Raw genomic sequence first — 24,827 nt, 5'->3', positions numbered from 1 at the left:
GACCCTCACCCCAAGGCTGGGGAAACACCCTTCCTGCATTTGCCTCGTCGAGCTCTGTGACTATTTTATATATTTCAAAGAGATCACCTCTCATTCTCCTAAACTCTAGAGAATACAGGTCCAGTATCCTCAATCTCCAAAGAACTAAAGCTGAAAGAAACAAACTTGTATTCATGCTGTGCTAGTCACAATCTCCAGGTGCCCCTAAGCACTGCATTTGACCAAGAAAGCATAAATGCTACTTAATTTACTTATTTGATTTTTTTTTCAGTCAAACTGATTTATTGGAAGTTAAAATATTTTCCTAAGTGCTCCTAGCAATAACCTTTGCTCAGAACAAGATTAGACAAAAATTCTACAAAGAGTACATTAACATGCCTTCTGTAACCACCAGAAGCAGGCAGTAGAAACGATTGTGAAACTAACGCATTTTAATTTCAACCTGCATCAGAAAGCAGGAATGCACATAGATGCATAAATCGAGCAGAAAGTATTAGTGAAACGGCATTATTCTTGACTTTTCAACTTAACTTGTCACAAGTCCAAATTTCAGATTGTAGCAATGCGCTGAACATTGTATTAAGTTACAACTTAAACAGCACTAGTATCTACACAAATGTTGAAATGCCAACACGAGGGAGCCAAATCCTGATAAAATATGAGCATGTAATTAAAACTGGTTTTCCTGTTCTTTAACTGAAAGAAACAGTTCACCGAGGACAAAAACTGAACTCAATACATTTCATAGGTTGGTGGTATCTAAATTTTATTGAATTCAAAGCAATTTAAAACAGTGCGACTAAATACATCAGTGTACTATACAGCAACATATTGCTATTTCTACAAAAAAAACAAGTGATACATTACATCCTTTGTGAAGATGTGTAGAGAATTCCATAATATACATGAATCTACAATCGAGTGACATAGCAGTTACATATAACCTCTATTTTTTTTGTCTTGAACAAATTAAGTGCATAGCTATAGGTAAAGCAATCCAGTTTGCATCAAGGTAAACATTGCAAATATTGTATTAAAACCTAACAGCTTGGCTGAATTGTGGAAAAGGACTGCAGTTCACAATTTAAAAAAGCAGGATGCTAGCATAAGCAGTTCTAGAACAAAATGTAAGAGTCAACACTAAATTTACAAAGCATAATATATACTCTATAGCAAATACTCAATGAACGCAACAACTGTAGACATATATGGCACGTTCAAAGCAAACCACTATTTCACTATTACATTTGTTTGGTATCCAAAAACAAAAACTTTCCAGTATTATGAATCTCAAGAGGTGGAAGCTCAACCCTTTCTTTGGTGGCAGCAGACAGAGGCGAGAGCTTCCTAGTAGAAATAAAAATATATTTCATCTCTTGTCACATTGACAAAAGAGTTTGCACTCATTCTGTCCCTGCAGTAATGGGAAGATCGACATAATGGATATTACATTTAAAAAAGCTGATATAGGGGAAGCTCCTGAAAGTCAAAGAAGCTAATGCTGAGCTTTAAAAGAGTAAAAAAATGTAATTTCGCATTTATAAAGAGCTAGCAGCCCAGTTACATGGGATCAACATTCAAATAATGTACTTCTAGCTATGTAAAAGAAATTGAATACATAATACATCTGCAATTGATTTAAATTTACAACATGCTCTTGCATATATTGTAATCTTCAAGTCAGGAACTTCTATAAGAGTCCTATTAAACAGACACTTTTACATAGCCGAAATATGCATCACTGAGATTAAAAGTGAAAATTTCAGAAAAGAAACCACTTTTAGTCCAAAACCTCTCATTTAACAAAAAATACTAAACACCACAACTGGATAAGTGAACAAACAATATGAACAGAAGAACCAAGAAAAACATTATGGGGCTGCATCCTCTTTCTTTAGTGCTGTATGATTAGGACAAAGACAAAAACCTGATCAATTCCTAAGTATATAGGATTTTGCACAAAATTCAATATAAAATATATTTAACGATTTCTAGGCACTATACGCATCCATATTTTTTTAAAGCGCCTAGTAATCTAAAAGAGTAACTTTGCTCTGCAAAGTCCATGTGCTACAAGTGCAAAGAGTGCACAGTGGGAAAAGAATAATCTATTTCTATTACTAAGATTTGAAAAGGCCTGATTAGGTGCACCGAGTAACAAAATATAATATTCTCTGTATACACTTGAGGACTTATCTATGTGTTAGCTATGTAAAAGTAGTAATACAAGAGTGAAATCTAAATTGTTATATATTAAATTATTCTGACAATTCAATTTCACTGGGCTGTGGAGTGGAGAGCTGCTGGATGGGGCCAAGTACTGGTGTATCATCATAACATTCAAGCTGCTCCTCAATTTTTAGGAGATCACTATCCAAAAGTTGGTCAGGAAGTTCAATATCAACCTGGGTGCTATCCTGATAGCAAATTCTCATGTGATTCATTAGGTTTTTCTGTATACCAAAACTCTTTCCACAGTTATTACATACAAAAGCACGATCACATGAATGTACAGATGCTACATGACGATTTAGATCAGTTCTATCACGGAAAGATTTCAGGCAAAATGAACAGTGCAAGTTTTTGCGTTTGCAGTGGACAGTTTTCTCATGACGTTCAGCATTTGACTTCAATGTGAAGCTGGCAGGGCACCTTGGGCATCGATATCGTAAAGCTTGCCCAGGAAACACATGGATGCCTGTGGTTGTAAGGGTAGGCCTTACAGAATCAGAAGTATCAATTGGCAGCATCATTAATGCATGTCGATACTCATGCTCCCTATGTTTTAAAGGGCTGCTAAACCCTAATTTGCAGAATCTACAGGTCAACTCATCTGGATGCAAATTTGTGACTGGCAATGGGAAACTGGAATCCTTTAAAACTTTGTCTGGAATGAAGCTGGTCCCCATTTTTGGATCTTCACCTTTCAATAAATCTGTTGCAATGTTGACATCAAGGCCTTAGAGAAGGAAATCCATGTATTAGATTTCAGCAGTGTTTCCAAGGGAAAATAAAATATGCAAACTTAAAACAATGCTGACTTTACCTGGATTGGAATTTTCATACACCTTTGACACTGCCAGGATTCCCTCTGTACTATCTACTTTGATCTGCAATTGCAAGATGGCACAAGTTAATAAATGAACTGTGATTTATACTTGTGAAAATTAATACAGAAAGATGACATTACTTACTAAATAATAATTCACATCATTTAAAATGAAGTGCACCCTTTACTGATGGTGTTTTAGAAAATATTTAAGATGTAAAGATGTTTACATGGAACTAAAATCCTTGTATGTATACAAATAAGTAGCCCTGCCCCATCTTATTTACATTTTAACAATTATTTAACTTTTAAATTTCTTTGTATTTTGAATGACTCACAGAATGGCCTTGGATTCTTACCTGCGGTGGTGAGTTAGTTGGTTTATGTGACATTTGTTCAGGTAAAATTTCATCATATTGCAACATCCTAGGAGGACTCTGTTCTGGAAATTGGGAAGTCAGTGGAGACAAATCTCTTGCTTGGAAATCATGTGCATCTTCTGTATGATTCAAGTTATTTCCGGGCCCTGAGGAACACAGGAAACGAGTCTCACCCACGTAAACTAGCACCAGCTGGCTTTCGACAAAAAAGAAACGCACTGCAGTAAAGTGTCTTTCTGTTTCTCTTCTGCCAGTGAGAAAGAGGAAAGGAGATCCTCAAGTTTGAAAGGAATTGCCCACAGCTTCAAAAAACTAAGTGTCTTAAAGTAATCAAGGTGTTCAAGGTTATTCCTTTGAATAAACGAAACATACTAAATTGCTGCTCATGTTAAAGAACGAAAATTGGCAAGTTCAATTTACCAATAGAGCCAAAAATACAAACTCTTCTTACAATATAAATTTTCTTTACAAAGTGAATTACCAAAATTATATAATGATTTGTAGTTGAAGTAAACTTTATATTACAACAGTACACCAGTATTTTTTATGAAGACCCTTAGAAAAACACAGCTCATCTCACCTTCCTACAAAGACTCCTTTCAATAAATATCTAAATGGTGTCAAACAAACATGCTTAATCTTCACATTTTCAGCACATTAGTTATGAAAATGCAAAAACTGAGCTTTATACTGTCAGTGCATCCTAAGTAAAATGTTCAGCTTTGTGATTTTAGCTGTAATAAAATAGATAAACTGTAGGGAATGAAAACACAGCAAGTTAGGGGAGTAGCCTCAATTTCATCACCAACCTGCACATATTTGAATTAGCGTTCAAAATTTCTCAGTTGTTCTTGACATAATCTTGACAATCATCTTCTTGACATAATAACACATTCCTGAATAACCTAATAGGACACATCTTTAACACTAATTCATCTTTAAGGTTCAAATTGCTCAGAATATAGAAAGTTGAGACAGGTTAGTTTTAAAAAAACAACTTCAGTTTAACAAAAATGGTACAACATAAACTAGAATGTGAGCTGTAAAATTTTAGACTCGAAATTGCTGTTCAAGAATCTGAAAGGGTTTAAAGCCACAGCTTCCGCACCTGAAATCAGAAAATTCTAAATATTTCCACACCACAATACAAAACAAAATCTCTTGGCCTTTTAGGAGTTGCAAAGTCTCAGCTCTACACAATCATGATAGATGCCACTTGAATAAAAAAGGACCAACTGAGTGTGCCTAGCTTATCACAGCAAAAGAACAAACTCAGAACTAGTTCTAGAGTTTCAGAATGGATTACTCCCAGAGGCCTTCTTGTCAACAGACAACACTTGTATTAATACAGGTCCAAAACAACGTACAAATAGTTCTAAGTCCATTGCAAAAGAGCTTCAAGTACAGTGAACTCAGTGGAGGCGCTAACATCACAGAAATGCTTTCACTAAATTTCTTAGATCTTTTGTTAAGATAACAAAGTTCAGTTTTTAAAAAGACAGTGCTAATTTTTGAATAATGCTGGCAGTTCATGTGGATATTATCCAGCCACTGAAGCATGGGTATAGTGGTGTTCCAGGCAATATGTTAAAGCTATGTAACCTAAAACAAAAATATCTGTTTTTTGCATTCTCAGTCAATATAGGGTATATATTCACTATGGTATAACATACATTGAACTATATGTTTCATATTAAATTTAAATAATCTGAACTAAATTTAATATGAATTATAATCCAAAAATTGGAAATGCTTTAATTCAATGTAATTATTGCATTTAGTTTGTGCATCACAATGCACTGAAGTCAATCATATGCAACATCATCGCCTGCCTGCTTGTGGTGTCAATCCCTGGGCATATACTTGAAAATTTAATCAAATTCATGGATTACCTTTGTATTAAATCTAAATTCAATACTTAAAAAGGTAAAATTTAGATCAGTAAGGAACTCATTGCTCACACTTATTTAGCAGATGCATCGTTAGAGATCCAACCTAATGAGTTGTCTTCCCTACATTAGCTCAACTGTGCATTCAGCATGTTCCAATCCTCAGGTTAGTTGTCGTATCTTGCCAGACCATATTCCATGTTTCATTACTGAAACTACTTCAGGAACTTAATGCCAACCACTGAATGCCCACTGAAAAGGTTCTCATTACCCTTTTATTCCTAATCTGGTCTATTTATTTGACCCACCACATTCCTTTTTAAAGCTTCCTGGTGCAGATTATGGTTTAGCTAAGTGCAAACTGAATGCAGCACTATTCACACCCCTGTGGACATGTTTCTTTTCAAAAAGATATCAAACAAGTTTCAAATGGTTGCTCATTAAAAATTATAATTATGTCAACTAAAGTACTCAATGCTAATAACACAATCCCAAATGCTTCCTCAGATCTGCCTGCACTGACCCAAATGGTGACGCTATCACAGGCAAATTATGTTGCATCTACTATAAAAATGAAGCCGCCTTTTTAAAAAATAATGCCCTATTAAAAGATGGTGGTGCCAAAAACGACTTGAGACGTGAAAACACTTTCTCCTGATGGTAACTGCATTTGACAACACTTAAAGGGTTCAGTAACCGAAGAGAAAATCTTGAACTTGGGAATCAGTTTCCCCATTTAGTCACCTAAAATACAACACAACTTAACAGCTGAAGGATATATTACTCAAGGGATATTATACAATGCTGGCAATTACCTTTAATCAGCTGGATTTTGTTATGCTCTGATTTTTACATGGGAACACTGATAATCAGGCATATAATATGTCAAAGGAATACTAATACCATAGGCATTTGTATGCAGCTGACTTTCAACGGACATCAGATAAAGATAATTTATGCACTTCGATGTGAGCATAGTTGCTGCACATGACAGTGAACTCCTATCATAAGAATCTTCCCCCTCTTTTCTCTTGACAGATAACGGTGGACTCATGCATTTCCAGCATTTTTAAATCTTTTATACCACATGCAAACTTTCTTCAAGCAAGTTGCCTTTAAATTAAAGTGTGTTCCCTCACTAACAGCTCTCCTCCATTCCCATTACATATCTAACAGACATTTATTTTATATTGAACAGCATGAGCAATGAATGTTTCTAGTTTTGTTGAATTGGCATTGGTTTAAAAAACCTGGAGCTGTTGGCTAAGTAAAATAAATCTTTCACCTCAAATGTTTTTCAGTGATTTAAAACACTGATTGACCAAAGTATTTATGCTATAACTGCTAGCCATACAGCACCTTGCTTGTCATGCCTTGCTTCAAATTTAAATTCTCCCAAACCAGGGAGAGAAATCGCTGCAAATCTGCTTATGTATTGAACACACCCAGGCCACCAATACATTTAAGTAACCAGGTTTGACATTGCACAGGAGTTATGCTCCATATACTGCCAAATTATAGCAGTACAAAAATAGCCCCTTCCAGGGCACCTCTCACTATTCACCCACAGAATCAGGTCAGGTCACGATGTCAACTCAATACTGCTTTTGCATCCGTGACACTGAATTTCTAGTATAAATGTCTTCAGGCACACAACTTCTGTATCATTATAAGCCCACCAACTCCCACAGCCAACTTGACTACACTTCACATCCCATGTTCTGCAAAGACTATTTCAATCCCTCGATTTCTCCGTCACATCTGTTCGGATTATGCCACCTTCCATACCCTCAGTTCAGATAACCCTCCCTTTTCCTCAACTGAGGACACCGCCCCCCACTCCCCCCAAACCCTTCTTCCCCCACCGTGGTTGACAAAGTTCTCAAACATATTCATTTTATTTTTCACACTTCTGCTCTCACCTTTTTCCTCCAAGAATCACAAGAGGGTTCCTCTTGTCATTGCCTTTCACCCAACCAGGCTCCACATTCACCAGATAATCTTCCATCACTTTCACCACCTCCACTGCCAAACACATCTTCCCCCTCCTCTTCCTGCATTCCGAAGGGATTATTCCCTCCACAATATCCTGGGTCCACTCATCAGTCACCCCTAACATCCCCTTCCTTTCCAAAGCAAATGCAAGAGGTGCAACATTTTTCCTTTTAACTCCTCTCTTTTCACCACCCAAGACACCAAAAACTCCTTCCAGGTGAAACAATGATTTTCATGTATTCACTGTTGTAGTCTCCTCCCTATAGCAGAGCAAAAACAGGGTGGATGACTGCTTTGTGGAGCATCAAATCAGTCCACAAGCATGACTCCGAGCTTTCAGTCCCATCATTTTAATTCTCCACCTTGCTCCCACTCTGACCTCTCTCTCCTTGGCATCTGCAGTATCAGAGTTCCTTTACAGCACAGAAGGAGGCCATGTGGCCCAATGACCACACTGGCTCTCTGAACGAGCATTCCACCAAGTCCCATTCCACTGCCTTATCGCCATAACTTTGCACATTCTCTATTTTCAGGTAGCAACCCTTTTGAATCTCTCCATCACCTTTCAGGAAGTTTGTTCCAGACTCCAACCATTCTCTGGGTGAAAAAAAATTTTCCTCACATCACATTTACTCCTTTTGCCAATTATTTTCAATCTTGAGAGGGAACAGTTTCTCATTATTTACCCTGTCCATTTCCCTCAGGATCTTGAATATCTCTTATCAAGTCTCCTCTCAGGTTCCTTTTCTCCAAGGAAAAGAGTCCCAACCCCTCCAATCTATCCTCATAGCTACAGCTCTTCAAAGGAGAGCCAATGGATGTTATCTACTTAGACTTCCAGAAGGCCTTTGACAAGGTGCCGCACAGGAGGCTGCTCAGTAAGTTAAGAGCCCATGGTGTTAGAGGCAAGGTACTAGCATGGACCCTGGAGAGGGTCCAGAGGAGGTTCATGAGAAAGATCCCAAGAATGAAAGGCTTAACATACGAAGAACGTTTGAGGACTCTGGGTCTATACACGATGGAGTTTAGAAGGATGATTGAAACTTACAGAATACTGAAAGGCCTGGATAGAGTGGACGTGGGGAAGATGTTTTCATTAGTAGGAGAGACTAGGACCCGAGGGCACAGCCTCAGAGTAAAGGGAAGACCTTTTAGAACAGAGATGAGGAGAAATTTCTTTAGCCAGAGAGTGGTGAATCTATGGAATTCATTGCCACAGAAGGCTGTGGAGGCCAGGTCATTGAGTGTATTTAAGACCGAGATAGATAGGTTCTTGACTGGTATGAGCATCAAAGGTTACGGGGACAAGGCGGGAGAATGGGGTTGAGAAACTTATCAGCCATGATTGAATGGCCGAGCAGACTCGATGAGCCGAATGGCCTAATTTCTGTTCCAACGTCTTATGGTCTTATCATTCTTTGAATGTCCTCTATATTCTCTGCCTTCACATCCTTCCTCAGGTATGTCACTCAGAACTAGACGCATTACTCCAGATGAGGCCTAACTAGTATCGTATACAAGTTCAACATGACCTCCCTACTCTTGTACTCAATGCCCCTATTAAGAAAGCCTAAGATACTATAGGCTTTATTAACTGCTCTCTCAACATGCCCTGCCATCTTTAATGACCTATGTACATATACAGTGAGGTCCCGCTGTTCCTGTACCTCCTTTAGAGGCTCTCCCTTTACTTTATACTGTCTCACCATATCTTTCCTGCCAAAACAAATCATTTCACACTTCTCTGCACTGAAATGGATCTGCCACTAAAATAATTTTTATATATTTTTTTCCCACCTATTTCTATTATTATTTAAAAAATTTATTTCCATTCATTGTTTTATCCCCACCTTTTAGCCTATTTCGATTATTTCCCCCCCCAAACACACCGTCCCCTCCCCCCACCCCCACGAAGGCCATCTGTCACTTGCTCATCCTGCTTTCTACTCTTAATGTCACCATTAGCACCTCCTTTAGTCAGTATCACCACCATCAACACCCCTTTGGCCTTTTGTTTATGACATATTTTGTAATCTCTCCTTTGCCTCCACCTATCGCTGGCCTTACATCCAGCTTCACCTGTCCCACCCACCCATAAACAGTATATATTTCATCATATTTCTACTTCTCTTTAGTTCTGAAGAGAAGTCATATGGACTCGAAACATTAACTCTGTCTTTCTCTCCACAGACGCTGTCAGACCTGCTGAGTTTTTCCAGCAATTTTTGTTTTTGTTTCATCTGCCACTTGTCTGCCCAATCCACCAACATGTCTATATCCTTTTTAGGTTCAAGATTATCCCCATCACAGTTGACAACATTTCCAATCTTCGTATCATCTGCAAATTCTGAAATCATGCCCTACACACCACAATCTCGGTCATTAATATCTATCAGGAAGAGCATGTGTCCCAACACTGACCCCCTAGGAACACAACTACAAACCTTCCTCCAATCTGAAGAACAACCATTTATCACTACTGTTTCCTGTCACTCAGCCAGCCAATTTCTTACCCAATTGCCTAATTTCCCTTTTATTCCGTGACCCAGAATTTTGCTCACAAGTCTGTTGTGGGGTACTGTATCAAATACCTTTTTAAAATCCATATACACCATATCAACAGCGTTTCCTTTATCAACCTTCTCGGTTACCTCCTCAAAAGACTCCAGCAGTTAAACATGATTTTCCCTTGATGAATCTATGCTGGCTTTCAAATTATCCTGCACTTGTCTAAGCAATTACTGATTTTATCCTGTACTATAGTTTCCAGGAGTTTCCCAGCGCTGAGGTCAAACTGACTGGCTTGTAGTTGCCAGCTTTATCCTTGCAACCCTTTTTGAACAAGGGTGTAACATTCGCAGTTCTCCAGTCCTCTGGCACCTCCCCTGTATCTAAGACTGGAAAATTACCACTAGTGCCACTGCAATTTCCACTCACTTCTCTCAGTACCCTTGGATGTACCTCATCCGGTCCTGGTACCTTAACTATTTCAAGCAAAGATAGCCTTTCCAGCACCTCCTTCCTCTCGATTGTAAGTTCTTCCATTGTACCAGTTACCTCCTCTCTCACCTCAGCCTGGGTAGCAAGTTCTTCCTTTGTAAAGATAGGTGCTATGTACTCGTTCAATCCCTCCAGTATTTCTCCAGCTCCACATGCAAGTCCCCTTTTTGTCTCTAATCAGCCCTGTTCTTTCTTTTAACACCCTTTTATTATTTACATGCTTAAAGGCGACTTTGGGATTCCTTTTTATGTTCACTGCCAGCTTCTCTTCATGCTCTTGACTTGCTTTTCTTATTAGTTTCTTCACTTGCCCTCTGGACCTTCTATATTCAGCTTGATTCTCCATTGTACTTTCTACCTGACATCTGTCATACGCACACTTCTTCCTTTTCATTTTCAACTCTATCTCTCCAAGGCTCTCTTTATTTATCCTATCTTTTCCCTTCAAGGGAATATACCTTGACATTGCCTGCAATACGTTTTCTCTGAAGGTGGCCTATTGTTCAGCCACTGTCTTTGCTGCCAACATTTGATTCTAACTCACTCAGCTCGGATGCATTCTCATCCCATTGAAGTTGGCTTTCCCCCAATTAATTATACCTGCTCTGGATTGTTCGCTGTCCTTTTCCATGATCAACCTAAACCTTATGATACAATGGTCACTTTCCCCTAGATGCTCTCCCAATTGATATTTGATCCACTTGGACCAACTCATTCCCCAGAACTAAGTACAAAAGTGCATGTCCTCTTGTTGAACTAGAAACATACTACTCTTAAAAAAAATCTTGAACACATTCCAAGAATTTTCACCCCTCTTGTTCTTTCGTACTATTCCTACCCCAGTCTATGTTTGGATAATTGAAGTACCCCATTATGATTACTCTATAACTCTTGCACCTCTCCGTAATTTTGTCTCAAGTTTGTTTCTCCATATCTCTTCTACCAGTTGGTGTCTATAGACCACACCAATGTTATTGCGCCTTTCCCATTCTTAACCTCTAGCCAGGGAGGTTCTGTCCTTGACCACTCTGGAACATCCCCTCTCTCCAGTACTGTAATGCCATCTTTAACCAATATTGCTACACCCCCCTCCCCACCCCTTTTCTTCCTTTCCTGTTTCTCCTCAACAACTTCTACCCAGGTATATTTAAGATCTAGTCCTGCCCTTCTTTGAGCAAGGTCTCTGTTGTAGCAATAATATCATATTCCCATTTGTCAACCTTGCCTGCAGTTCACCAATCTTATTAATCACACTCCGTCCATTCACATGCATGCACAAAATCCCTGATTTGGGCTTTTTTTTCTTTCCCACTTATTCTGGCCCCATCTAATGACTTACTGTTGCCTACTCTAATTCTATCAAATTCTCCAAGTATTCTAACTATCTTGAAGCAACTGTCTGGTCTATCCTCGTTATTAGTTGATACTTAACTACTTCCCAATGCCAGTTTTTCTCCTCTGCATCCTGAATTTCCCCCCAGGTTCCCATCCCTTTCCCAATCTAGTTTAAACACTCCCAACAGCACAAGCAAACCTCCCCGTGGGGACACTTATCCCAGTCCTGTTAAGGTGTTACCTGCCCTTCTTGTACAGGTCCCAACTGACCCAGAACCAATCCCAATGCCTCAGAAATCTGAAGCCCTCCCTCCTACTCCATTTCTCCAGCCACATGTTGAACCGCTCAATCTTCCTTTCTTGTGTTCACGAGCACGTGGCACTGGGAGTTATCCTGAAATTACTGCTCGTGAGGTCCTGCTTTTTAATTCCCTTCCTAACTCCCTAAAATAGGACCTCAGCCCTTTTCCAATCGATGTCATTGGTCCCAATATGGACCATGACCCCTGGCTGTTCGCCCTCCCCCAAAACAATATCCTGCAGCTGCCCTGTGACATCCTTGACCCTTGAACTAGGAAGGCATCATACCATCCTAGAGTCATGTCTACAGCTGCAGAAACACCTGTCTGCTCCCCGAACTATGAAATCCCCAACTACTGTAACACTTCCAATCTTGCTCCTCCCCTCCTGCGCAGCTGAGCCACCTGTGGTGCCATGGGCTTGGCTCTTGCTACAGTCCTCTGAGGAACGACCTCACTCACTAGTATCCAAAATAGAAAAGTGATTAGACAGCGAGATAGCCTCAGGGAATTTCTGTACTACCTGCCCGTTTCTCTTAGATACTCTGGCAGTCACCCATTCCCTCTCTGCCTGTGTACTACTTAGCTGCGGTGTGACCATCGCTCTAAATGTGCTATCCACATAATCCTCAGCCTTGTAGATGCACCACAGTGACTCCTGCCAGCAGTCAAGCTCCGCAACTCGGAGCTCAAGTTTTTGCAGCTTGTGACACTTCCTGCAGATGTAGTCATTGAGGGCATTTTGTGCCTGCACGACTTCCCGCGTCCTGCAAAATGCACATTCCACATGGCCGAACTGCATGGATATACCTTATACTTTATATAAGGCACTTACAGTATTTAATTTATTTTAATTATCTTTATTTAGAATAATTCCTATATATACACACACGAGAATTTACTGCGTCTGTTTCAGTCTCACCCCTTCTTGTGCTCTTTAACTCTCCGGCTCCACTCTCCAATGAAGTGCAACACAAGCTGGAGGAACGTCTTTTGATTAGGCACCTGATAGCCTTTTGGACTCAACATAGAGTTCAACTATTTTAACCTCCACCTTATTTTGTTTCATACTTTGATGGTTTGGTTTTCCAATTGCTTCTCTTTCATTTCCTTGGGTTTGCTTTCGGACAGCAACTATTCATCATTTAGCCATTCAAACCTCCTCTAGACACATCCTTTGCTTCTTTACCCATCCTATTAACACTGCTTTTAGCCATGTACCATGAAACCTTTTGTCATTTAATCTCTCCTGCCCTCCAGCCCTATCACAGGCCTTCCCTTTTATTCTTTTTCCTACCTTTCGCCCTTTCGCTTGCTCAAAATCTATTAAATTTCTAACTTTTCCCAGTTCTGGTTAAAGGTCATAGACCTGAAACATGAACTTTGTTTCATTCTCCACAGATGCTACCAGATCTGAGTATTTCACACTTTTTTTTTCTTTTTATTTCTGTTTCAGTAATCTCAAGTTCCTCTGCCAGTTCCAAATAACACAAATACACACCACCAAATACACACTGTTGCTCATTTATTGAAATGAAAATATTTCCTAATGCAGGTCTCGTCTTCATGGACATGTACCATAGCACCTTCAGCATCTACATATACACAACTTAAATCTGTACTCTCACTAATTTGCATGTCTCAAACTGCTAATCCAAACAGGTCCTGCATTTTTGATTTAAAATTTATTCACCAGCTAGACAGCTGTGCAAATCTCAAAGCCCACAACATTAAAACAGGTCTAACGAGCACAAAACAAACACATTCCCAAACAGGATTTATTTGCCTGGGCTTCAAATTTCAGATTGCTAGGGCTTTGAGGCTGCACAAGGCAAATGGGCTGCAAATAAGACACTTGCGCCCTACTTAAGTTCTTCTGGTGCTCAAAGCTATTGAAGTCCTTCCTTCAGAGAAACTTAGAACACAGAAGGTGGCCCATCGTGTCTGTGCTGATCAAAAAGTATCTATCCATCTAACCCCACTTTCCATTTTCTGGGCTGTAACCCTGTAGGTTCTAGCACTTGAAGTGCATATCTAAGTATTCAAATACAATGAGAGTTCCTGCCCCTACCACCCTGTGAGGCGGTGAGTTCAGAACCCTACCAGCATCGGTGAAAAAAATTTTCAAGCCCCCTTTAATTCTTCCACTACTTACTTTAAATCCACGACCCCTGGTTACTGATCTCTCTGCTAAGGGAAAAGATTCTTCCTCCCACTCTGTCTCAGCCCCACAATTTTTACACAAATTCAATTTCCTCTCAGCCTGCCTTGTACCACAGAAAACAACCTCAATCTCTGAAATCTTTCCTCTTAGCTATAAATTTCCAGTCCTGGAGTACAATCACTCCTTCCTATTATTTGGTGACCAGAACTGTGTATAGTACTTTAGTTTAACTAGTGTTTGATATAGTTCCAGCATTACCTCTCTGTTCTCATATCCTACGCCTTGGTTAAAAAAGGTAAATATCCATATGCCATCACAACCACCTAATCCATCTGTCCTGCTTGCTACCTATAGGGATCTGTGGGTATGAACTTCAATGGCCCTCTGCTTCTCAATCTTCCTCAGCTCATACCATTTATTGTGTATTCTCTTGCTTTGTCATCTCCAAATGCATTACCTCATATTTCTCCAGACTGAATTAAATTTGTCACTTGTCTTCCCACATGACTAGTCCATTGATATCTTGCTGCAGTCTGCAGCCTTTTTTCTATCAACCATATGTACCATCTGCAAATTTCTTAATCATACCACCTACATTTATATCTAAATCATTGACATTTACCATAAAAACAAATGACCATGTACTAAGCCCTGTGGAACTTCATTGGAAACAACATTCTTGTCACACAATCATTGGTCAATCATTACTCTTTGCTTCTTGACACGAGCCTATTTTGGATTCAACTTACCACTTTGCCTTCTATGCCATGAGCTTTTCTGACCACTCTGCCATCTTCTCAAAAGTCTTGACGAAATCCATTTAGACACCATCAAACCCATTACCCTGATCGACCCACGTTACCTCCTCAAAAAATTCAATCAATATAGTCAAACACTGCCTTCCCTTAAATGCATGCCAACTGTTCTCAATTAATCTGTGCTTTTCTAAATGATTAATACCACCCCTCAGTTTTTCCAGCCACCAAAGTTAGGTTGACTGGCCTGGAATGACCGTCTATTCCTTTCTCTCTTTTTAAACAACTTCTTCCTACAAACTACAGGTGGTCAGAAGCAGTTGGACATTACCTAATTTACTTACTTTGTTTTACCCCAACTGTAATGGTATCCTGCACATGGGGCTTTGGCCCATCACTGTTTCTGAAGAAAGCAAATATTGAAAGTCTTCCAAATGTTGATTTTCTCTTAATTATAACTTCCCTATTTTGATGGACAACAAAAAGCTTATAGTAAAAACAGGTTAAACAGTTCTACATCTGAATTTTTCTGAAAAGAGAGATATGTTGTCAAAGCTTTTCATCTTGCACTCATCAGGGCAAACGTAAGAATGCCAAATTTCAAATTATTACAACTTATACTACAGGAGAAAAGGGTGTTGATTGGTTAGGAAGTCGACTCTGATTAGTTGATGCATTGTCATGGAGAAAGCAACAGGAAACCTTAAGCTCCTCAAGCTCCCAGGTAATTTACAAAAGAACAAGGCTTGAACATATTCCTTTTGTTTGCAGAGAATGGATCCCGACACACAATTTATAAATGCAGTTTTAAATGAGCCACATTATGATCTTGACTGAAAATCTTAACTTGGTTCGTGTAGCTATTAGTGCACTCAGGATTGTTCAGCAAGTGCTGCCCAATCATGGAATCACATCTAACAGGAGACGCTTTGCTTTGGGTTTTGCAAGTGCGGGCTGGTTGAGCACAGTCTGTACCCTGTCTGTTACGAACAACCCAAAGAACATGCTGTTTGATTCAGCGAATCTTTGGGATGTACACAATACATACCTGGCAACGCACCGGCACTGAAATTCATACATGACGCTGTTAGATTGCTTGATATGCAGAATGTCTTGTTGGACTGACAGCAACATCCTTTTAGTGGGAAATCCCACTCACGTAGTCAACTCCATAGTAATCTGAATTTTTAAAAATGAACAGTTTATTCGAAATTTGGCATTCTTGCATTTTTCCTGATGAGTGCAAGACAAGAAGCTTCAGCACCAACTCTGTTTGCTGCAAGGCATTTACATCATGTTACTAACAGGCTTAAAGACAAGAAGCGAAGTACAGCAATACATATCTATACAGCTTTGGGGAAAAAATAAGTTCGAGGTTAGATTGGCAATCCCATCACAGTCAGGTTATGGATTAAAAACCTACCTTCTAATGCTATTTTGAACTTCTTATCCAATTGCAAGGCTCGTCAATTTTTTGGGCCAACTACTAAATAGAGAACTGTACAGCAGCTTAAACTCTAGTCTTCCTTCAGATGGGAAGGGAGCAATTTCACCAAAGCTTCCCACAACAGGAGAGCTTTGAAAAGCTGACTTATTTTCTCTGTGGGCTCAGTCACTTCGCAAATTAAATCAATCTTACAAATGTAACTACTCCAAGAAAGTTCAAATTCCAACTTTGCAAAGGCCAGGATTAAATCTCTGCAGAAAATTGTTCCCGCCAGGCCTCCTGTAACCCTACAGAGGGCCCCAAGCATTAACAATTGTCACAAGTAACCAGTCTGTTCCATCATATCCTTTTAGTTCCAACAGGAAGTACAAAAGTTTGGGAGGGGGGCAGCCATTAGAGTTATAAATGGGGAATAGAGCCACATGTCCATACAAATAAAACACTGCTGCAACAGTCATGTAAAAGACAATAGATTTTCACTCCAATGCATAAGACAATTAATTATTCTCAAACTCTTTTAGACAATTGGTTGGGTCTTTCTTTAACAAAATGCAAACCCAATTTAAGCAGAGAACCAGTTTCTTTCTAAACAGTTCTATTCACTTATCAGGAACTCTGTACAGAGAACATTTCCAAACCATTTTTATGGGAAATCATCTGAAACAAGACCTTGATTTACAGTTGTTGGGGCTGTTTATCACTGCACATGAAAATAAACAAGCATATATACCGTAAGAGAAGTATCTGAAACAAGTGAAACATTTGAGAAATTGAAAAATACGCACGTCTAAAAGTAATGCAATTAATAAACTGCAGGTCTAATTTTAAAAATCACAATTGTTTTCTTCAGTAAGTTTTGCTGCACAAGTTTCTCTGGTGCCAGCCAACACCCTCCCCCTACCCCCACCCGCCAACTATAATGGAATACATGGTGCACCTATGATGAACTGCCATACCCTTCCACCAAAACCATCCACAACTCCAGGGTCATACTGGACGACACAGATGTGCCGCAACTCCTTTTCTCCATGACTGATTGCCTCAAGTCTCTTTCACCTCCTCACTTCTAATAGCAAATTCCAAAAACTCATGGAACTCCACGTAACTACATTCGTCACAACATTCCCTTTATCACCTCCCATTACTCTAAGAACACAGGAACTGTCTTCCAGTTCTATTTTTTTTACAAAACCTTCATAATTCAATGTCTCTATAGACAGACCAAAAACATTGCTTTCAAAAACAATGCTCATCCATTTACTCAGCTGTTCAGAAAAGTAGAAAACAGCTGACTGCTGCAGTCCGAAGAAACATATGGGTTAAGTTGTATGATTTCAAATACTATGGATTATACAATAAGTATTACACCAAAGAACTACACAGGCAAAAACCACTTGAGACAGTATGAAGCAGTTGCAAAATGTTTGCTGTAAGGCATTTACATCATGTTACTGACAGACTTAAAGACAAGAGGCATAGTACAGCAATACACATCTACATAGCTTTGGGGGGAAAAAATAAGTAGTGACTATGGGGAGTAAATTAATCCGATTAAATTTCCAAGGATTAATGAGTTAAGCAATGATCAACATGTCTAGGAGAAAAACAGGACAAGGCAGCTCATTAAAAAAGCATAAAGACATTTTGAGAAAACCCAACTTTAAATCAGCCATCAGCAAGGCTGAGCATCATAGAAGTCCATTCATCTGAATTAATATTGGTAGATTCAGGAGGACTGCTTTTAACAAGCATCTTATCAGTCAATACATCTGGCAAACACGCCTTCTGGTTTATCACTCCAGCTGAAACCAGTTATTACTTCAATGAGGAGTGGCAGTCTTTCAAACTACTTCAACAACCACCTAGTGGAAATTTTGCCACTAAATATATAAAGCAAGCTTTCCTGCATAACCTACATGGGGAATTGTAAAACCAGTTGCTTCAGACCCTTTTTAACAGACTATATACAATTTACCATAAACTGTAGAAATCTTAAAAAGATGCGCGTTGTACCTTTAGGCAAGTATTCAAAAATAATAGGATTATCATCTCCTGGTTGGTCAGACTTGACAGATAAGAAGTTATGCTTGCTCAGAAGTGCAGCTCTCAAGTTAGCCACTGTAGATGCCTGCTGTTCTTCTTTTACGGAGGCAACAAACTGAGAAAGATAATTTGATTCTACACCGGCTAGTGGCTCCTCAGGATTCTGACAGAAATCAGGTCTGTCTCCCCGACTATCTGAACTGCTTGGTTCAGTGACATCTGCACCTAAGGAAACACAAGCAAGTTAGTAAGCTACACGAGCTCTTTTTGCATGTATAAATCAAACTAGTCTATTTAAATGAATCTTGACACAAAAGATATACTGTCCCAAGAACATTACTATAAACATTTAAAGGGTTGTTCAAGTGGGCAAGTTTATTACACTATTGCGTGCATTTCTGAAGCACTTTTGAACAATTTTTTAAATAACGGCTTACCTAAACGGAAGCAATTACCTATTGCCGGGGGTCTAGTGGGCAAATTTGAATATTGGTGCCAGATAGCTGCTGATTTCAAATACCAGTATTCAAGACTATAATCAACATTCTGCGGGAGCAGCATGCAATAAATTGTTATTTTTACTGTGAGAGAAAAAGTTGTAGCCACTGTTATATTCAAATTGGCTGTGTATTTCCTACAAGAAGGTTCCACAAATAGCGAGGAATTAATACTGGCCAGGAACTCCTACTCTTCTTTGAAATCATGTCATTGAATCCTTAACTTCCCTGAGGAAAGTGACAATGTCCTGGTTTAAGATTTCACCCAGTTCAGCTCAAGGCAGTTCAGCACTTCCTCAGTACTGTACTGAAGTGTCAGCCTAGATTGTGTGCTCGAACCTCTGGAGTGGGGCTTGTTCCCATAGCCTTCCGATTGGGAGAGCAGAGTGTTACCACTGAGCCATAGCTGACACCATAAAATAAGTTCATTCATAAAAAGGAACACATTTAAACAATGTCAGCATACTGCATTAAACATTTGAAAATACATGTCAGCAACATATTTGTCAACTAATGTTAAATATCACTCACTTCAATGCTTAATAAAAAGAAATAGATTTAGTACATCAAGGTGGAAGAATACATTTGCATCTTTAAAAAATTGGTCTTGGGATGTGGGCATGTTTGCCTAAATTACAATACAAAACGATGCTTCAAAATGAATTCTTCATTTGTAAAGCACACTGGGATATCATAAGCAGGGGTTGCAGCAGGATTATTGTAAGCACAGGTTCCTATTTGCATGAACAATTGTTGCTTCAGCAATGGTGCAAAAAATATTTATATTGATTATGTCTTTGGCCAGTGCTTGTAGGTTAAGGCTAAGCTCAATCTACAATTTCAAATTCATGTATAATTTTACTAATCATCTCAGTCATGGACAATAAACTAAAATTCATTTCAGTTGAATATAAGGCTTTGTGGAGGCAAGCTTAACCTTGTTAAAAACTGAAAGAAAATCTCAAAAACTAGTAACTGAACAGTGAGCTGACGTGTGTCAAAGATATGCTATCAGTAATATCAATGAAAACTGAAAGCTTTCCACAAATTTCTCTAAGCCTTTGTTGCATCAAAATGTTGATATGCCATTTTAATCATCTACCCAAAAAACGGTTACATAAAGCAAACAATTGGTCATACCATGAGAAACTATTAAATGTCAACATATAGGTTAAATAGGTTTGGCATTTGCACAATTCGACATAACTATGACTGAACAACAATTTTACATGCTAATCAACAAATTAGCATTATTATTGCACAGGTTTGAGGATGTTGTGAAATCTGAGTCAATCCACAACTTTGACAATGTTACAATTTCTTGAACACTCAAAGCTGTGATCCTCAAGCAAAAAGAATTCTACTTCTATAAAAATTCAGCTTCACCCACACTACAACCCCCCCAACCCTTTAAAATTAACTGATGTTCTATTTGCCACAGTAATGGTGCCTAGGCCACCATGGCCACTTATACTGGAGCCAGAATAGTGCAGGGGATCTGACAGTAGTATATTAAAGTAACAGAAATGCAAAAACACCATTGCAGAACTTGGAAAGGCAGAAAAGGCACCATGGGTTCGAAGTTTTAAACAAACTTGGCAGCAGTTATATTTAAGAATAACCACAAATTCAGGTTTGTATGTGTAGACAGCAGTGTCATACCAGCCAAACACCCTCTAGCTAAAGAAGCTAGCCAACCTGAAACTTGTTTTATTCTTGGCAAAAATCAAAAGCAGTGATGATAACTTTTAAAGAGATTAGCATAGCTGTTTTAGTTTAATGGTTTCTTCACCTGATCTGGGAACATGGGATTTGAATGAGGAGGCAGCAGGTCCCCAAGTACTTTCCAGCCATTTCCAGATGATCAAGTTCACAGCAGATCTTTGTCTAACAGCAGCTTGCATTTATATAGTGCCTTTAACATTGTAAAGCATCTCAAGGAATTTCATACTCGAATATTTGTCACTAAGTCACTTAAGGAGCTACTGAGGCAGATGAAGAGAGATACGTTTAAGGAGTATCGCAAAGGAAAGGGGTTTAGGGAAGCAATTCTAGCGCTTAGAACATGACTAATTGGGGAAGCAATTAAATTAAGGATGCGTAAAATGCCAGAATTTCACTTGCCTGGATGAGTGCAGCTCCCACGACACTCAAGAAGCTCGACACCATCCAGGACAATGCAGCCTGCTTGATTGGCACCACATGTACAAACATTAACTCCCTCCACCACTGATACAGAGTAGCAGCAGTGTGTACCATCTACAAGGTGCGCTGCACGAATTTACCAAGGCTCCTTCGACAGCATCTTCCAAACCCACGACCACTACCATCTAGAAGGACAGGGCAGCAGACACATGGGAATACCACCAGCTGGAAGTTCCCCTCCAAGTCACTCACCATCCCAAGTTGGAAATATATTGCTATTCCTTCACTGTCACCGGGTCAAAATCCTGGAACTCCCTTCCTAACAGTACTGTGGGTACCTACACCACATGGACTGCAGCAGTTCAAGAAGGCAGCTCGTCACCACCTTCTCAAGGGCAACTAGGGGTGGGCAATAAATGCTGGCACTGCCAGTGAAACCCACATCCCGTGAATGAAAATATATTTTTTTTAAAAAGAGTACAGCTATTTCAGTGTTGTAGGGCTGGAGGAGGTTACAGAAATAGGGAAGGCCATTAGAGGGATCTGTAAACAAGGGTAAGAATATTAAAATCAAGGCAATGCTTAACTGGTGCCAATGTAAATCTATGAGTGTAGCAGTGAACGGAAATTGGTGCAAGTTAGGATCTGGCTAGCTGAGTTTTGGATGAACTCAAATATACATAGGGTGGAATATGAGGGGTCAGTCAAGAGTGCATTGGACTAGTCAAGTCTAGAAGTAACAACGGCATTGATGAAGGCTTCAGCAACAGGTGAGCTGAGGCAGGGGCAGAGTTGAGGGAAATCCATGGAATAAAAGGGACAGTGGCAGCATGGATACCAAGTTGGCCAAGTGAGAAATAGTGAACGGTTGTTTTTCAGACTGAAGGGAGGTATACAGCGGGGTTCTCCACTACCAGTGCCACTGCTTTTCTGGATACACATTAATGACCTGGACTTGGGTGTAGAGGACAATTTCAAAGCCTGCAGATAACACAAAACTTGAAAGTAATTTGAACTGAGGATGATAGTGATAAATGGGTGCAGGAACAGACACATTTGGAGGTAGATGTGCATTAATTATTGAAGGTAGCAGAGCAGCTTGAGAAAGTGGTTAAAAAGGCTTACGGGATTCTAGCTTTATAAACAGAGGCACAGAGTACAAAATCAAGGCAGTTATGATAAACCTTTAAAAATCACTAGTGCAGCAAAAGAGCCAATGTGATAATTTTCTAAATGCAGTGACTGGTTAGGCTCTGGAATGCACTGCTTAGTGTGTGGTGGAGGCAGATTCAATCATGGCATTCCAAAATGAATTGGATAAACACTCCAACAGAAAAAAATTGCTGGGCTGGGGAAAGGACAGGGAATAGGAGTAGTGAGTTGTTATTGCAGAGAACTTGCACAGACACAAAGGGCCACACCTCCTTCTGTGGCATACCATTTTATGATTCTATGATTTCTATCAATTACAGAGGTGGAAAAAGCAAACTTAGGTGATGAGGAGGCTATCTCGCCAGGGTCAAATATGATACCAAGGTTGTGAACAGTCTGATTCAGCCTCAGTCAGTTACCAGGTAAAGGGATCAATTCAATGACTGTGAAACAGAGTTTGTAGCAGAGAGCAAAGACAATGCTTCAGTTTTGCCAAAATTTAGTTCGGAGGAAATTCCTGCTTATCCAATACTGAAGATTGGGCTCACAGTGTGATGCATTTACGTGTACTGGAAGTTACATATATTAATACACGGAGCCCCATTCTTTGGAGGCAGAAAGAACAAGTCTACACATTGCGCCTGTTTCAGCTGAACAAATTAAGTGACAGCCATTCACTGACTCATTCCTCAGGGCAATGCCTTGACCAGTCAGGGTCAAGCTGCCTGGCTTAAATTTCAAATAATGCTTGGCAGTTAACTGTCAGTCGCCATCAGTGGTGCATTCTCCATGGCAATGCCACTTTGCCAACCAATCAGCATTCTCTTCACATATGGTATAAATTGTTGTCTTCCCCTTACATTGGTATTCTTGCGAATGTCCTGATGAGTGCAAGACGAAAAGCTTGGAGACATCTCTTTTTTCAGCAATACACAAGCAGTCTAACAATTTAGGAGACAGTGGGAGGGGACAAGAGGGGTGGTGGTGAGATACCGCTGGATGTTGTCACTAATCAAAAAGGAAGATGGGTGTAATTGTTGAAAGCTAATCATCTCACCCCCAGAAAATCACAGCCGGGGTTCCTCAGGACAGTGTAATGAGCCCAACCATCTTAAGCTGCTTTAATGTCCTTCCCTCCAAATGGGCAGAAATGGGGATATTGATTGATAATTGCAGTGTTCAACTTTATCTGCAATTCCTCAGAAAATAGCGCAGTCTGTGCCTACTTGCAGCAAAACCTGGACATCTTTGAGGCTTGGGTTGAAAAGTGGCAACAAGGGCATCACACAATCCAGGCAATACCAGCCATCTCCAAGGAGAGAGTTTGGCCACCTGCCATTAATATTCAATCGCACTACAAACCCCGCATCAACATCTTAGGGATCACCATTGACCAGAAATTTAACTGGACTAACCAGACTAAAAACTACGGCTACAGGAACAGGTCAGAGGCTGGGTATTTTACACTGAGTAACTCACTCTGACTCCCCAAAGCCTTTCCATCATCCACAAGGATGGAGTTAATATTGTGACAGAATACCCTCCAAATGATTTGGTGCGCAGCTCGCTTAATTGATGCCATTTTAAACATTTATTTCCTCCACTATCAGCGATACTGTTTACCGTGTTTACCTCCAAAAGATGCACTGCGACAACTTGCCATGGCTTCTTCAGCAACTTGCAGATTCACAGCTTGTATCAAACAGAAAAACCCAAGGGCAGCAGGCGGAGGGGAATGCCACCAATTCCCATCCAAGTTACATACAATTCTGACATGAAAATATTTCATCTCTATTACGTCAAAAAACCTGAAACACCCCAACAGAATTGTGGAGGGGTGGTTACCTACACTACACAGACTGCAGTGGTTCGAGGCGGCGCTCACCAGCACCTTTTCAAAAGCCATTAGGAATGGGCATAAATACTGGACTTGATAGCAACACTCCCATCCCATGAATGAAGAACATTGCTGAAAAATGCTGTTTTTAGCTATGTCACTGAGGAGAAGTATGTAGATGTCAAATAGAAAGGGGCCAAAGATTCTTAGAGGACATCTGAAGTAACAGTGCAGGAACAAGAAGATAAGCCATTGTTAATGATTCTCTGGCTACAGCTGGATAGGGAAGAAAGCAATCATGTGCGTTCAGTCCCACACAGCTGAAGAATGGAAGAGGGACACTCAAGGAAGGTGAGTGTCAAACTGTGTCAAAGCCTGCAGCCAGGTCAAATAGGATGGTTTACCACTGTTGCAGTATGATAGGATGTCATTTGTGACTTTGATTAGAGCAGTTTCAATACTGCAGCACGGGCAGAAACCTGATTGGAGCAATTCAACCATGAAGTTCAGAAAAAGACGGGCATAGATTTGGGAGGCAACAGCATTTTGATCAAAGGCTTGAGAGAAAAGTGGGGTTGGTGATGGAGTGTTATTTTCAGGACAGCAGGGTCAAAAATTTGTTCTTTTCGAGGAGAGAATGATGACAGCAGATTTCAAAGGGAGGGTGAATGGTGCCCGAGGTGAGATAACTGTCAAAGTTATCAGTTAACATGGGAACCAGTAAGTGAAGTTGGGTGGTCAGCAGTTTAGTGGGAATAGGGTCGAAGGAGCAGGTGGTGGGTTTCATGGACAAGGTGAACTTGAAGGGGGAAGATAGGAGAGAAAGGTGCAACTTCAGGT

General features: G+C 39.8%; 1 protein-coding gene across 5 annotated transcripts in view; it reads right to left on the bottom strand.

The window, feature by feature from the left end:
* The window catches only part of LOC144688517 (zinc finger and BTB domain-containing protein 46-like), an 89,903-nt gene that overhangs the window by 18,786 nt on the left and 46,290 nt on the right, over window positions 1–24,827 (bottom strand). For 3 of the 5 annotated variants that reach the window (XM_078555190.1, XM_078555188.1, XM_078555189.1), the window contains 3 exons: window positions 18,327–18,581; window positions 3,409–3,575; window positions 3,047–3,110 (listed from right to left, as the gene is read on the bottom strand). In XM_078555190.1, coding sequence (XP_078411316.1) covers window positions 3,047–3,110; window positions 3,409–3,575; window positions 18,327–18,581 — 486 coding nt within the window. Of the gene's footprint in view, window positions 1–740; window positions 2,960–3,046; window positions 3,111–3,408; window positions 3,576–18,326; window positions 18,582–24,827 lie in introns of those variants that run through there. The other 2 variants (XM_078555192.1, XM_078555191.1) reach the window with 2 other exon arrangements.

The sequence above is a fragment of the Cetorhinus maximus genome, chromosome 13 (genome assembly GCF_964194155.1).
Source record: "Cetorhinus maximus chromosome 13, sCetMax3.hap1.1, whole genome shotgun sequence".
NCBI classification, from domain to species: Eukaryota; Metazoa; Chordata; class Chondrichthyes; order Lamniformes; family Cetorhinidae; genus Cetorhinus; species Cetorhinus maximus.
The sequence above is the reverse complement of the archived record's forward strand: the minus strand, read 5'-3'. Positions and strand labels throughout refer to the sequence as shown.